The sequence below is a fragment of the Parasteatoda tepidariorum genome, chromosome 7, assembly GCF_043381705.1.
Source record: "Parasteatoda tepidariorum isolate YZ-2023 chromosome 7, CAS_Ptep_4.0, whole genome shotgun sequence".
NCBI classification, from domain to species: Eukaryota; Metazoa; Arthropoda; class Arachnida; order Araneae; family Theridiidae; genus Parasteatoda; species Parasteatoda tepidariorum.
The window spans coordinates 56,894,210-56,910,579 of NC_092210.1; the positions used below are offsets into that span (position 1 = coordinate 56,894,210).

General features: G+C 28.5%; 1 protein-coding gene across 3 annotated transcripts in view; it reads right to left on the reverse strand.

Annotated features, from left to right (window-relative positions):
* LOC107452032 (AT-rich interactive domain-containing protein 3C) overlaps positions 1 to 16,370 on the reverse strand; it is a 172,154-nt gene that overhangs the window by 134,444 nt on the left and 21,340 nt on the right. For 2 of the 3 annotated variants that reach the window (XM_071183473.1, XM_043039632.2), the window contains exon 2: positions 11,813 to 11,893. The exons of the other annotated variant lie outside the window; for it this stretch is intronic. In XM_071183473.1, coding sequence (XP_071039574.1) covers positions 11,813 to 11,893 — 81 coding nt within the window. The remainder of the gene's footprint in view (positions 1 to 11,812; positions 11,894 to 16,370) is intronic. 3 annotated transcript variants of the gene reach the window in all.

Here is a 16,370-nt window from a genome sequence, read left to right on the forward strand (position 1 = left end):
ATAATGTGCGAAACGTTTTTCTTTTAATCATCATTTTTTTTCTAAAATTAAATTTCCGTAAAAATTATTAAACTTGTGAAAATAATTCAAACATATTCAAGATCGTTTTCCAAGGCTTGATTGCATTGCTAAATAACACTTTTTAGTGGTTAAAATGGTGTTTTAAAAACTGCTGTAAATTCGTAACAGTCAATATATGGCAGCGATCTCGAGGCTGACAAGTCTGGTTTCAAATATTTGCACCCATATCTGCTTGCACAGGCTTACGTAAAAAAACGTAAAAAAATCTCACCAAATTAGCAATTTCTTAAAAATGTTTTTGATATTTCGTAAAAATTTTTTTTTCCAACAATATAAAACTTAACATCACAAAATGAAAGCTTTTTCTCGAGCTCAGTAAACTCCTGTTTTTTTTCTTCTTTTTTAAAAAAAAAAAAAAAAAAAAAAAAAAAAAAAAAAAAAAACTCAATCACAGTAGTTTTTCTTTTTTAATATATGGCTTATATTATGGATTTAGGATTTCTTTTTTTAAAGCGTTACACACAATATCATAGTCACGCAGTAGTAAGTTTTACTTGTATTTTTGGGGGAAGGAAAAAAAAGAACATTTTAACATCATATTTCTTTTAGTCGTTAAATTTCAAAACACATTTATTTCGAAGTAGATCATGTATTTTTCATTTACAATTTTACACTTTAAAAAAAAAATAAATAAATAAAATTTCCTCACAGAAAAGCTTTGATTTCACAAGATTAAACAGAAATATTTTTTTAAAAAAAATTTCATTCATTTTCAAAAAACTTTTCATTCTGGCGAAATAATAAATCAGAGCCCGCAGCTAAATATGTCATTCTATTTGCATGTATTTTAATAATATCTATGAATTCAAATGTAATTTTTTTCATTTACTTTGATCAGATAAAAGTTTACAAGTTATAAAAGCAGACTATTCAACAGTTTATAATAACCAACGAATAAAATGACGATTTTAATGAACTTTGCAAAAGTTTGAAATTTAGAAAGGGTGAGAATCACGTTTTTTCTCCTCGTTATGATTATTATTATAAAAAGGGATTATTGACACTTAACAAATAAGATTCATACAAACAAAACCAGTTCAATGCAAAACACATTTTCACCGAAATTAATGCTTTCTACAACATTTTATAAAAACAAAGTTTTTCAAAACGTAATGTTTACATTTTTAACGTTAATGATAAGCGTTCCAAAATCCACATTCGCCTTCACCTTTCTTTGATCTGGCTTTTAGCCATGCCCTTGAGGGGGTGGAAGAGGTAAATTATTTACGAGGGACCGTTAAGTCTTCATTTTCACTTTATATCCTCGGGGGACTAGATAGAGGCTTCGAATCTAAATGCGGATGTTTGTACGGTAAGACAAAAGAATGATTGGAGACTTAAAAATGCGTAGCTACATCAACATACTCAACTAAAAAAATTTTATTTTTAAAATCATTTTAAGACTATCTGTACCTATCTACAGCATCAATTTAAAAAACTTTACAGTCGTATTTTTTAATGTTTTTTAAAGCGATCGAAAAATTTAACAGCACATTTGTTTCAAAATGAAACTAAATAAGTTTTCTTACATTTTAATTTTTTTTCTGCAGTTTATGGTAACAGTATAAAATTAGTCCCAAAATACACGAAGAATTTGAATTTTACTCCACTTTTGCTGTAAAATATTGTCAAAAAAAAAGGAAAGAAAAAAAAAAGACAACAGGTCAACTGACAGTCCAGAGTTATTAAAAATAAAATGCAACATGAAAGAGGAATAAGTTTCATTGCCGAGGAACATATTAAGCAGTGTTTAGTTGTTTCAACTTGGAAATGTAATTTCCCGCCTTGGTGACCAGAATCGGTTGACTAGATTATGCTATGAAATGCATTGGAATCCTCGTTGAAAATTCTTACGCTTGTTTCAACAAGGCCATAACGAAAACGCCTCGAAGGCGAAAATTGAGCGAAGTCTCAACGATACTCGGTCTCAAAAAGGTTATTAAAAATTTCGACAAAAAGAGTGTCATAATTACCCAACCATAAATGCCATAATGACCCAACCATAACCATATTCGCCCAATAAGTTATTTTAATACATAATTGTATAGTTTTTATTGTATTGTTTTGCCCTCTGTATCAAGCGCTCTTCGGCCCAGGCATTCCTGAACATCTACTGGATTGCCTCGGTCTTTTAAAATAAGACCTTATAGAAAGACCCTTACTTGTTTTAGACTTTTTGAAGGTGAACAAACTCATGGACCTTGTCTAGCTAGGCTGGAAACGGGGATTTGAAAGAAGATAGTTTTTGTGAAAGATTTTCAAAAATTCAAAATCTTTTTTTAAGAAAAATCATTTTTTTTTCTTTCAAAAATAAAATTGTTTCTTACGTGAATCGAGAAAAGCGTAAGTTGTAAATATTTATAAACAGTTTTCAGATAGAGTTTCTGCTCATTCCACGCGAGGTGCATAGCCGGAAGGAAAACTACTATATACTGAGTAATTATTATATTTTATCATAAAACATATGTGATTATGTAGAAAAATGCGTTAATTCGAAAAGCCTAAAAAACACTATCGTCCAAAGAAAATTTTTTTTTTTAAAAAAGTAAATATACTAGTTTATTTAGTGGAGGATAGTGAATTCTCATTAAAATTTAAGGACTTCTGAATTGTTTTGTACGTATAAGGAAAGTCCAAATAACTGATTCATTCAAAAAAAAAAAAAAAAAAACCAAGAAAAGGTTGAAATTTATTTAAANAAAAAAAAAAAAAAAAAAAAAAAAAGAAAGATTGTGCAAACGCATCTTATAATGAAAACCGCAAAACTTATACACAGCATCCCCCTCTTTATAATGCGACATTTTAATGCTCAGCTGTGATGATTCTTCTTATCCATAAAGAAATCCCCCCCCTCTCTCTGCAGGACACCCACCCAGTTTGGCGGCAAGAATAAAACTCCTCAAGCCTGGCAGACCTCCACCACTCGTCACCTATACGGAGGGTCTGAATTTGAATCTCAGCCAAGGCATTAAATAGGAAGGAAGATAAGAATCCAACAACAATTCAAAGAAATTAAACAGAGGCAGAAAAAACAAGATGAGAGCGCGGTGTTGCCAGTCGTTAAAGAACAAAAGAGAAATGCCATCCGTGGCGAATGGGGGATGTCCAAAAGAAAATGTTCGCTTAAAAAACAATGCTAAGACATCAGGCTTGACTAAAGTTTAAACTAAGTATTCCAATTCACACGTCCACCGTTGTACAGGCGTCATCACTCTTCTTGGTCCTACCAACGAAGACGAATCGCGGTGAGTTCTTTGGGCTTTTGGAATTCTTAAAAAGCTTCCGGAAGACTTAGCTCTTTCTTGCGTGTTTAAGTGTTTTAACAGACTCATATTTTTCTTAATCATAACATCTCCAAAAAGATAAAAAGAAACACGGGCATATTTCATGTCGTTAAGAAAAGAAGGGAGAGAAAAAAAAAAACAGAGGAGCGAACTAACTTTCATTGAATTAATTAGGAAAAAAATAGCGCAACAGAAAAAAAACTTGTGTTGTAATAGAAGTTTAACCCTATATTTTCCAATGGGACTTAATAAATCTACAAATAAAATTTTTGCATAGCTTAAAGTTATTTATTTGAATTTCTATGTATATTTGTAAGGAATTTTTTTTATTAACGTAAATATATACTCATAGTTATCATAAAGAAGAAAGAAAAATATACCCTCATAGCTTCAGAAATTAAATTTTTATACAAATTTATATAAATTAAAATATAAATTTATATAACAAACAAAATATAAATAGTGTATTTCCCTAATAATAATTTTTAAGTTGACTAAAATATTTTTCATTTATGGTTTGCATTAAGTGGTAGTGAATAAAATAAAAAAATGTTTTAATTATATATTTTTATTTTTTAATATATTTTTAAATTCATAATTTTAAGTATTAATAGATGTTTAATTCCTTTTTCAAAGTTATAACATATTCTTAAATAACAGATCTTAATCGTAACAAAATCTTAAGCGATTGAGTTTTTTCAGTATTAGGAAGGAAAATTTCAGAAATTCAAAACTAAACTTTCAGTTAATATTCCACTTTTCTTTCCCAATTTCTCATTTATACCATAATTCATATATTGCACACCCTTTTACTTTTTCCTAAGAATTTGGAAATAGTTGGACAAATTGTTTTCTTTGCTCCTTCATGTTTCAATTACTTTCTCATTCCTACAACTGATAAAATTCTACTATTCATAAAATAAGTACAAAATTTCAAATATTATAAAATATAAAATTACATATCCAATCTCAATTTATATAAAAAAAAAAAAAGTCACTCAAATGAGAAGAAGAATTTTAAAGGTTATTTACCCAAGCATATAAGTAAATATATGCATGAAATTTTTTGTTGTTCTCAAAAACGAAGGTATGACATATTTTGACGCAACAGAAATATTATGAATTCATATCTAAAGAAATGAAGAAAAAACCAAAACAAATCAGGGGAATTGCTTTGAAATTTTAATGTCACGTAATAACAACACATACAACGAATATGACAGTATCTGAATTGGTTACAAACCGTAATAGAAGAAAAGTCATCTAATCCCAACCATTTCATTATTAGATTAGACATTTTGATGAACGTTGCCATCAACAAATGCAGAAAAAAAGAACAAATTGATCGAATTTCATACATTCTTTGTTTATTATAATATTCATTTGCAGGAAAAGTAAATTATAACAGAATGAATACATACATCGAGAAAGAATAATTAAACATTAATTAATATCATGTAACTAATTATTGTTGAAGTTAATTAGCAAACTCAGTAACACTTCTCATAAATTCTTAGAGGGAAAGATGAAAAAGTGAATTAATATTTGATTCACTTTTATCTGAAGAATAAAAAATAAAAAAACAGGAGAAAAACGTATTATTTTCAATCGCAACCGCAATAATAAATTTTAAGGAATCAAATATTGGAGTGATAGGAAGAGAGAAAAAACCCTTTCAAAAACGGGTTCGAATCCCCTAGTGGAACAAGCTTTCTGAAACTGTAAATTACTTTCCCCTTCTCGCACCCCTTTCTTAATTATCTCTATGCCTAATCGGAATGCTTCTTTTTGTAAGGTAAAGAAATGTAATTAAATCTACATTCATAATTAAAAACATCCATTGTTTAAGTTTACGGGATTTTTACAGTTATCACAGATAGATATAAAAAACTAGATTTCTCTGGAATTTTAAAATTGCAAAGCCACATCATTTATTATGAATGACAATTCTGTAGGAATAATTACGGAATTAAGGTAAGAAATTTTCTACCAACGATTTAAATTTAAAATAACTTCTACTATAGTTTTGTTAAATACCCAAAGGAAATGAAAATCTAAAAGAGAGAAAGTATAATGTAAAAATTGTGTTTTTAGCCGAAACTCTAAATACTTTTCCTTCAGCGGTTATTTTGCATTTTTTCCCCTTTTTGTTTTCTCTAATCACTTACCGGCAATATCGCATTTTGAAGAAATAATGTTCTTTTGTGAAGGAGAAATAATGTTGTGCACTTTAAAAGAAACATGCGCTTTTCCAAATCTTCTGCAATTAGAAACTTGTTAAACAATCATTCTCAGTAGATTAAGTTTATTTATTTACAGAAAACAGGAATTTTTCCTGCTTAAAAAGTTGTACAAAATATTCATTGAAGAAATTTACGTAAATCCGTTTAACTTTAAGGGGGAAAAAAAACTAGTTCCATAGATATAGCAGGACAAAATAAGGAGGAAAAAAAAACTTTTTTTTCTGTATGTTACTTTTTCTTTTTTTTAACATCATTACTTTTAAGTACTTTTATCGCCTTTAATAGCATCTCATTTACAAGTAAATAGTAAATACTTAAGCTTCAATTTTTTTTTCTTTAAGTAAATGATTTTGTCACTTTTATAAACTTTCCAGGTCTAACGAAAGTATCTTATTAAAAACCTTTAAAATAGCTTTCCAAACTATGCCTTCTAAACTATTTTCATACATCAGAAAAGAAAAAAAATGATTATTAAGTACTGATAAACATATCTATTGAACTTTGTACATCAAATGCTCAATTTACCAGTCCTCCACAATGGCAAATTTCTCACAATACTTGATCCAGGAGTTCCCTTGTCTTCTTCATTCGGCTCAAAATTACAAGGCTATGGAGTTGAACATAAACAATCGTAAACCCATAAAATTAGGTCGGCTGTTCAACGACGGTAATAAAATAAAAAAATAAAACTTTTTTACCCTATCTATTTTTATTTATACTTTACATTTAAAAGCAGTTACTTTTCCCTCTTGGAAACACCAAGGAAAAAAAATATTAGTTATTTTGTTATTTTTAAATTAATTTACTAGCAATTCACAAGTATATCACAGCAATCTTCACTTAATTTAACATTTTAATTTTTCTTTTTTATCAGATTATAATTATGTTTCTGAGTTTAAACTTTCTGTTTATTTTAATAAATGCAGGGGTTAAATTTTCTCTAACCTTGAATTTTGTATTCAAGAACTTTTTTCGACGCATGCAATATATATAGCATAAGACTATTATTTGATATATAAAAATTGGTATTGGCGTTCATCTAACGCTACAGAAACAATAAATTTTATGTTGAATGTGATATATTTTAAAATGAATTTATAATATACATTCATCGATTCATGCGTTTATTTCTAACTTAGATGCATATAACTTAGCAATTAAGTTGAATAATTTTCTTTTTATTGTTAATAGAAAGGGAACATATTTCAAATTTTAAATCTAGCTACAAAGAAAAATCCTTTATTTAAAAAGTAAAATCTAAATTGAAGTTTATTCTCTTTTTAAAGAATTACCTTAATTTCGCTCATTAAAAGATTAGTTTGTTTATATCATTGTGTATCGTCACACCCTATAAACATCTACCCAAATGTGGATATTATTGATTTAAACACATTCGTGACGTCATGAGGGGTATTCGAAGGGACCACGTGATTTTGGGCGTTAACCCTATTGTTCTCCCGAACGGGGAAGGAAACAAAGGGTGGTGTAATTTACGGAGATTTATAATTAACGCCTCGAATTTTGATTTCGTCATTATAATACTTTTTTCTTTATTTTATTTTACTCTTTCATTACTTTTCGAAAAATTTTCCCTTTAATTGCAGACCTCAACTTTTCTCTTTCAGAACATAGAAAATGGAAACGCTAGCCTATGAATTGCCGCATCATTGTGGTAAACTCGCAATGAGATAGATAGAAGGAAAGAAAAAATTCGTCCCGGGAATTAAATCGATTAAGGACAATTCCAACAACGAGTTGGTGGAAAGAATTGCATTAATTAGGGATACATTTACTTTTAAATAGTTAAAGAAGAGGTCGTGGCATTAGCAGATCCATCAGTCACCGTTGAAGAAATTCTTCGAGACATCGAAGTTATAAAAATTATTTTATGCTCACAAAACAGCCCTTTTTGTTTTATACAAATTTAATCCGTACTGTATTCAACCTTTAAATACTAATTAATTCAGTTTTCAAAAAGAAAAAGCATTCATATTTTGGTCGTTTAATTCAAAACTATTGATATTTTTTTAAAAAATTTCACAGGAAGAATCAGATATTAGAAAATCTTCTTAGATACATGATTTCTTTTAAAAATTATATTTTATTTATATGTTCCAGTTTTCATTAGACTAGTCTGTGGGATAAAAGCTCTTGACAATTTTATCATACTGTTTTTGCCGTGAAAAAATCTCGGGCTTATTTTTTTAATTGAAAAAACTAATATTTTTAGTATTTATATGATTGTCTTTTGTTTCCAAATTATTAGCATAATATTTAATTAAACAAAAATCTAGTTTCGAAATTAATTTTATAGCTTAAAAACAAATAAAAAGTTTTTACTTTTTATCATCGAAATCACTAATGACTATTAACTCAAGATTTAACATAAATATAGACTCAAGACTTCCAAAATAATAATAATAATAATTTAGAAATTTAAAAAAATAATTGGTCGAACTGGTTCGAGGTTGGCTAAATAAAGCAACTGACATGGAATTTCATTATTTCTAGTTCAAAGAAAGATTTTGCTTTCAAGAAGTTTTTCACGTTATTAAATCCTGTAGAGAAGTTAATTCTATTTATTATTTTGGACCCCCTCAACACTTATAGAAATAATCATCCAAATAATCAGTATAATAATAATAATAAAAATCCAAAATAATCAATTTCCATCTCTATCCTCCCCGTTATGTGCCTGCATACTATTTGGAGGCAGCCGAAAATGAAAATTTGAGGCGATACATTAGTTGGTAACTACGAAAATTTAATCGGTTTTAATGATGAAAGATAACTGTATTATACCAAGTAAATTAATATCCGATTATATATATCCAATAATAATATAGTTATAAAAATAAAATCCGAATATAAAAGTAAAATACTTTACAATAATAAAAAAAAATTATTAATTTTCGTTTAACAGTAACTCTTAATTTATTAAAAACTGCTTTGACAAATTGTAATAAATGATGATTAACTTCCAAAACATTAACGATAAAAAGCAACTATAGCTGCTGTAATTACCCCTACAAGTTTCTTTTCGACAGAACTTGGTACCTACAAGGAAGAAAAGTTTTACAGGAAAATTAACTTGCCAACGAAGGCGCTAAGACTTCATGTGGGATACGTGCTTACTTCGAACTTCCTTAGTCGAAAAAATAATAAAATAAAACAAAGCTTTTGTACCTTATGCTGGAAATCTTAATGTAAAGAATAGTAGAGAAGTAAACCACTATTTTTAACTTTCGAAAAAATATTAAGAAATCGTCATTTTGTCACCGAGCTTATGATTGATTCCGAATATTTCAAAATTGCTAATAAAAATTTAAAATCAAATACCAGTAACAAAAATTTTAAGAAAATCCGAGAAACCATAATATTTGTGCACTGACGGCTAAAAATTTGGATCAGAAGTTCATAAATACACATTTAAAGATACAGAAACAATATTAGTATATATTTTGAACACTCATTATGTGTCAGTAACTAATTTTTAAGCAATCAGTTAGAAATTAGTTGACCTGTGATTTTTCAAAGCCAAATCATTTAACGTAAAAAGATTATTAATTTCCTAGAGAGAGCACTTTGAATAAAGAACACTAAAGCCGAAACTAAGAACTAAGCCGAAAAAAAAAATAAGAAAAACTTACACCCCACGTTTATTTATCACTTGTCCCAAATGGCAAAATGTTTACAATCGTCACGAAAATGGAACATTAACTTAAGCCTTGAATAAGAACAAAAAAATTTCAGCTCTCACAAAAAGAGAACAAGAATTATGAAAAATAGGAGTAAAACTAACCCCCGATGCAAGGAATATGAATGGGTGGTTTTTGAGCAAACAAAGCAAATATGATAATGTCTCTTTCAGGCTAAAGGAAAAAGCAAAAACACCAAGGCATGAGATAAAAAAAAAAAATCTATATAAATAGTCACTTAAATCTAAATTGAAATATATTCAAGGAACAAAAATGAGCATACACTATGGGGAAGAAAAGAAAAAAAGAAAGAAAAAGAAATGATAATAACACACACAACAAACCAAAAAGTACTTAAGCTTTAAGTCAGGACTCGGATTGAAGTTGTCGTCAATTTAAACGCGAGACTAAAGTTGAAAGAAGAAGAAAAAAAAAGTAATAATAAACTCTTGAGGGGGAGTAGAAAATTAAAGACCTTTACATAAAAAAAGGGTGAAAAAATATTAGAGCTAGCATTAAAGAAGTCGAGAAGGATAAATAAATAAAAAAAGAAAGAAAGCCATAGCTGAGATGCCGAGAGCTACCTAATCCTAACAGCTATTTAAAGATAAAAAGCCTCCTTAGTCCAACTTTCGACAAGACGAACTAAATTCATTTTTCGAGATAGGAAAAACAGGGTAGAATATCGGCAATTAAGTGATATCCCCTTTCCTAGAGTATTTTTCAAGGAGGATTTGTACGATGTTATGGATTGCATAACGACGGGGAAAGCTTTGCAAAACTTTTCTGACATGTTAGCAGAGATAGATTAATAACCACCCAAAGATGTTATGGCTATGTATTTTTTTTTATTTTAAAAAATGAGAACACCACCAACGCCTCTAACCTATCCTCGCTTCGGAAAGAGATAAAGTAGATTTTAGCATTTAAGATCGTATTCTAAAAACTAAATCTCTCGAATTAAAGTAAAATATTATCTGATTAACTTTTTTTAAAGTATTCTATCATTTCAGATTTTTTTTACAACAAAATAATTCAGTGTGTGAAATTTTCAAGGTTTTTTTTTTTAATAAAATATTAATATGTGTCGTATAATTATTTTGTACTTCAAATTTATATGATCTTTACCTTTATTATTCTTATCAATTTATTTCGATCAAAATAAGTATTATAAACAATAAAATCAAATCAGTTTCCTATTAAAAAAATAAAAGTAAACAAAACATTTTATTCTCCAGAAAATACTATTCATGAAAAGTTACATAATTTTTAATTTTAAATCAATATTCAAATAAGGAAAAATAATAAGAGTACTAAATAAATAAACAAAAAACATTTTTTAAACATCAAACAATTTTATATTTCAATATGTGAGAACAAGAAGACATCGCAAAATAAGTTAAGTGGAAAAATAAACAATATATTTTTTAAAAATTAACTAAGGTAGCTAGTTTAGAAACTGACACTGCAGACAATTTTGGTCTCATTTTGTCGAATTTGAAGACTTCAAGAATTTAAATCAATGCTCCTTATATACTTATCGAAAATTTGCATAAATTCTAAAACATAAATCACACATTTTTCATCAGATTAGTTAACTTTTTCTAATTAAAATTATTTGTCTTATTTTTAAATTAGAAAACTATTAAATTGGGTACTTGCATTTTACGAAGAAGATCCCAGATACCCACAAATATCACCTATGACGACAGCACCAGCTGATCGTTTATTAGCAAAATGGATAAATTTCTCCTCATAAGTTAGAATGTTAATTAACGTGAAATTAATTAAATACAGCGCAGTATCAACCATCAAATTAGATGTAATATAATTCTTTCTCGTCTGCTTCTTTTACTTAACTAAGATTTATTACTTTTTTTAAAGTATTTTATTTCAGCCGTTTTGTTTTGTGTACCTGGCAACTTCGATGCATAATTCGTTTGTTTTTGTTCTACATGGTTTCACGCTTTAGTGTTAAGAAATATGTAGTGAAATAATTGAAATCTCTGCAAAAGAATCTTTGTGAAAGAATATGAAATGTGTCAATTAAGAGTTGATACTATACGGGCTTGGCTTACTGGAAATGGAATGAAATGAATAGTTGCTAACGTTAACAAATGCCTCTGTTTAATACCTCTGGGGGTACTGGATTGGAGATCGATCGTTCTTTGATTCAGGTCAAAATTACGATCTGTGGATGTATGAATGGGTCCACCCTATAAAACGTCTGTGACGTTTGGTGTGGCATAAGTCGTATTCTTGGCCATAGATGGCGCCACAGAAAAACAAGAAACACATACTCTGCCTTAAATTTGCTCGGTTTCAACAAGCAGGCTTGCCCGTGTGGCAAGTGGTATTAAAACCAACCAACCACGTTTCAACAACCAATCAGGATTGAGATACCCACACATAAGATACCTACAAGTATCTTATTGTATTCATAATTGTAAAAAATTTGTTGAAGCATGGGTCATTGATTTTTGATGCTAAAAAAAAAGGTCCTCACCTTCTTGTGTGAAGCGTCATCCGGACTGAATAATCTGTCATCACTGTTTTGCTGCGACTGTCGCGATACACCAGCGAGAACCTGCAGCAATAGGTCTTGTTGTAATTAAAAGCAAAGAAAACTAGCATCACATATCAAATTATAGTTCAATTACTGGCTGTTACTGATTAATTTGTTAGTATTATTAAGAAATTTGGATGGCTTAAATATTTGATATCGTCCAACTATCCCTTCCGAATTGCAACCATAAAGATTCAAATCGAACACTTTGGAAACGCTGAAAATTATTGCAAAAGATTTGTGGATAAAGTTGGTGCTCATTTTGGAAACAGAAAGTAAAATAAACTTTAATTAAGCCATAAATTAATAATTATTCATGAAACTTTCTGAAACACTTTATTTTGGAAAAGAAAATAACATTAGACTGTTTCTATCTATCTTAATAAATAATTAAATATTAAAATTTAAAAAAATCAAATAATATAACTAAATAATTCAAAAGACTTTCTTTTAAACTAATTTTTTTTAAAAACTAAAGCAGTTTCTTTTAAACTAAAAAAATTAACTCAATAATTTTATTTAATTTTTTTAAATTTTTTTTTTATATATAAATAACAATTAAGTATCCGGGTTCGTTTTAACTAGGATTTTTTGAAGTCTGTTTCAAGAAAAAGAGTTGTTTGATCAAAATCACTCAGGTAAGATAAAAATAAAATATTTTTTTTTCTCTTTGTAGGGAGAGATTAAAAAAAGTAAATAAAATCAAAAAGTTGGTTTTGTTTTGATCCAAACGACTTAAGAAAAGTTTCAATAACCTCAAGTTTATCTTAACTTGAAAACAAAATGTTTATAAAGTTAAAAATATTGTTGCGTATTGCCATTAATTCCATTCATAAGCTATTAAGATAGATCTCCACTACTTCCTAAAATAGCATTACTCGCTCATCGAATTTGAAGAAATCTTTATTGGGACCTTTAAGATTAAAAAAAAAATTCCGCCCAAGATTCTTCATTACAACAGAATTAATACTAATTGCTCAGCTGTTCGCTTACCCAATAAATTAATTAGCATTGTCCTGGATAGGAAGAAATGCAAAATTTCCACTCCTAGACAAGTTCCCGAGAGACGAGTAGAAAACGTCGTTTTTGAAAAAAAAAAAACTGTCTTCGTAATTGAGATGCCTTCTTCTCTGCATAAAAGCACCACTATGCCTGCCAACTGAACAGAAACGCTAATTAAATTGCAGTTGTTTTTACCTTTAAAAAGAAGAAATAACTTTGGTATTTGTGTTGTAGTATCTTTACCGATCGCATTAAAGAGGCTTTCTTTGCGCAATGTATTTGTCATTAAGGACATACCTAACTTTTCCACAAAACAGCGTTTTTTTTAATTGTAATTTTTTTTTGTTATAGAATAAATAAAAAGGTTAATTACAATTTTCATTTTGTCAAATAATAAAATCATTGTCTTTAGTCGTTTTTCAAATGACAAATCATATAAAATTTTTGTAAATTTTTTTTTTTTGTAACGCAAGCATTTTATCAGAGAAATTTTAAAGGTAAATTTATATTCTTCAATTTCATCGCATGTCGATTGGCCTGTGTAGGGGTCATGGAAGTGACTTTGCATAAGAAAGGTTCTGGGTTCGAATCCAGGAAATTACATGTTCTTTCATTATCTGTGCTATCTGTCCTTAATGTGGGAGCAACGTTGGCTCACCTAATATGGTGCCCTTGAAAGAGAGATCCACAAATCTGCCTTTTAGAGGCCTGTATGACGAAAGGTCATTAGCCAGGTGGTCATTAGAAAAAAAAAAGTTTCTTCGCATTCAAATTTTTAGGACCATATGAAGCAGAGTTACATTTTGTCTGGTTAAAAGACTATTTTGCTAAAGCTCTGTCGTCACTGACAACGCTTTCTTTCTTTCTTTTTTTATTCTCTGCATAATATCTATTTTTATAACTGTTGTAAGTTTGATCCAGTTTTTCAGGATCAAGTTCCAATTTTAGTCTATATTCATAAAATAAACACTTTAAAAAATATCTAATTTAGGCACAAATACTTTAAGTATTCAATTATAGTACAGTGGAAGGATAATAGCAGTCGTAGTAAGCCTAAAGTTCAAAAATTTTAATAGTCATTCTAACTTTCGCGTGTAATGCTTATCAATGATGCTTCATATAGCAAGTTTTTCAAAATTTCGCAGAAAGAGAGCATAACACCGTTAAATTAAATTGAACTGTCCCTTAAAAATTTCATAAAGGTTATGAGTTAAAATTTTCTAGGACGATACAGAAAAATTTATTAGTAAATACAATATAAAAAGAATTGTCAAACTCATGCTGAATGAACAAGTGCAAATCAAGATTTATAAATAATGCTGATGGAAAAAATACGAAATATGTATAGACATTTTTCCCATTTCGTATTGAAAAATAAAGTCTGATAAGGATTTAAAAAAAGCAATAATTTTTTTGGAACTCTCATTACAATAACTTTCATTTCAATTCAATCAATTTTGGGAAGCTTTTGGATTGCTAAGAATTGATAGTTATTGAAGTTAAGTTCACGTTTATCAATAGGCTTAGATAGAAATTTAACATCCACACCTTATACATAATTAAAAGGTTGATAGTTATTAATGCAATGTTCACGCTTATCAATAGCTTTAGATAGAAATTTGATTTGCATGTCTACATTCGAAGTACACTATGATTCAACCGATATATTGAAAGATATTTGTATGAACTCTTAAGTAGAATATAACATACCATTTGTCCAAACATAAAATTTCCAAAACAATTGTAACAAAGTAACTTAAATTTTAAATGAATAAAATATATTTTAACTTTTTTATTTGAAAGCACAGTAATTGTTTGTTTTGAAAAAGAAATTTTTCAAAAGTATATTTCCTGAAATTTTTCAAAAGTATATACATAAAAGTATTAGTAAAAGTAATTAGATATTTCAGTACTTTCAATCACAGTGTACAAAATTTTGATTTCTAAATAATTATATCTCAAAACGTTGATTTAAAAAAATAAATTTTTTTTTCTTGCAAAATGAACTAGTAATTCTTTCTTTAACTGAAATTTGCTCTTACATACATTATGAAATACAATATCACAGATAAAACTTGTATAAATGATCACGGAGTGAATGACGCTATTGATGCTTAGCATGAAACGGCCGTTTGTATTTGAAACTTTTTTATTGATTTTAAATTAAATTTTACTATAAAAAATGAAATAAAATAAATAAATAAGTGAATCAATATTTAGTGCATACAAGCTTCTAAGGAAACTAGGAATGACTTTTATACAAAATCTCAAAAAGTATGTATGAATGAATATCCTAAATAAAAATAAATAAAAAAATATTTTTTGATTTTAAGAATAAAATTTTTCATCACCAACAAGAGGTTGTTTTACATTTTTCTATAAAGATCCAAACCACCCCACCATTTAAATCCAACTACACCTACATGGGTGACGTCATTAATGTAAGGTGCAAAGGCAATTTGATTGTCGCCGTTTATTATTATATTTCGTCGTAGGGAAAAGAGGGGGGTTTGAAGTTGGAAGAATTGGATGATATAAAAGAGGGGAAGAGGCTGTTGGGGGGAATATTACGGAGAGGAAGGGTAGATCAGGGAAGTAAAGGGTTATCCTTATCGATCGCTTAATAAGTGCGTGATTCATCCATTAAAAAAAATTGAATGCGTGGTCTGCTTGAATTAGAGCCTGCATTAAAATGGCGGACAGAATTTTTAATGAAAGTAAGTTCCTTGTGCTTTAATGGCGATAGTAAGGTTTTCAAAAACTCCTTGTTGTGAAAGGAAAGACAACGAATTTTAGCACTTATTTTGGATATGCGGCAGTGAAATTAAAATACCAATCTGACTTTTTAAACAACAAAAATGCTTAATGAATAATTTAATTAAGTCTACGTATAACAAAATAAAAAAAGGCTGCCAATTACTTTTGCACAACAGATTGTACTCGTATGAATTTACTCTTACATTTACTAATAAAAATAACATTTAATGTATAGTCATGGCAAATATAGTCCTAAAAAAACTCAACATTAGGAAGCCAAAATGTATGTTGATTAATTCATATTTACAACACCATTTAATATTTCTATGTAAATAAATATACCTAAAGTTTTTTTTCAATAAATATGTCTAATAATAGTTACAAAGTATCGCGTTCCAATTTTTTTTTCTAATTTTATAGTGAAAGTAAATGAAAAACTTCTTTATTACAATTTTTCAGTCGTTAGAGAACCATATGAACCATGATAGTTATATTTGTGACGCACGATATCCAATGATAGTTGTATCAGTTTTATAGAGATCTCTCTATAAAATTCCGATCCTTTCTAAAGCACTATAATGTTGATATTTGTACGAAAGCTTGAATCAAAGACTAAATTTACAATTTGTTTAAACTAGAGTTTAAAGTACTACAAATAATTTCCATCGCCAAGTTTTGTCCTTCTTTTTAATTATTATCATTGTTTTATGGCCAGCGTTGAGCAGCCGACTTAATTCTG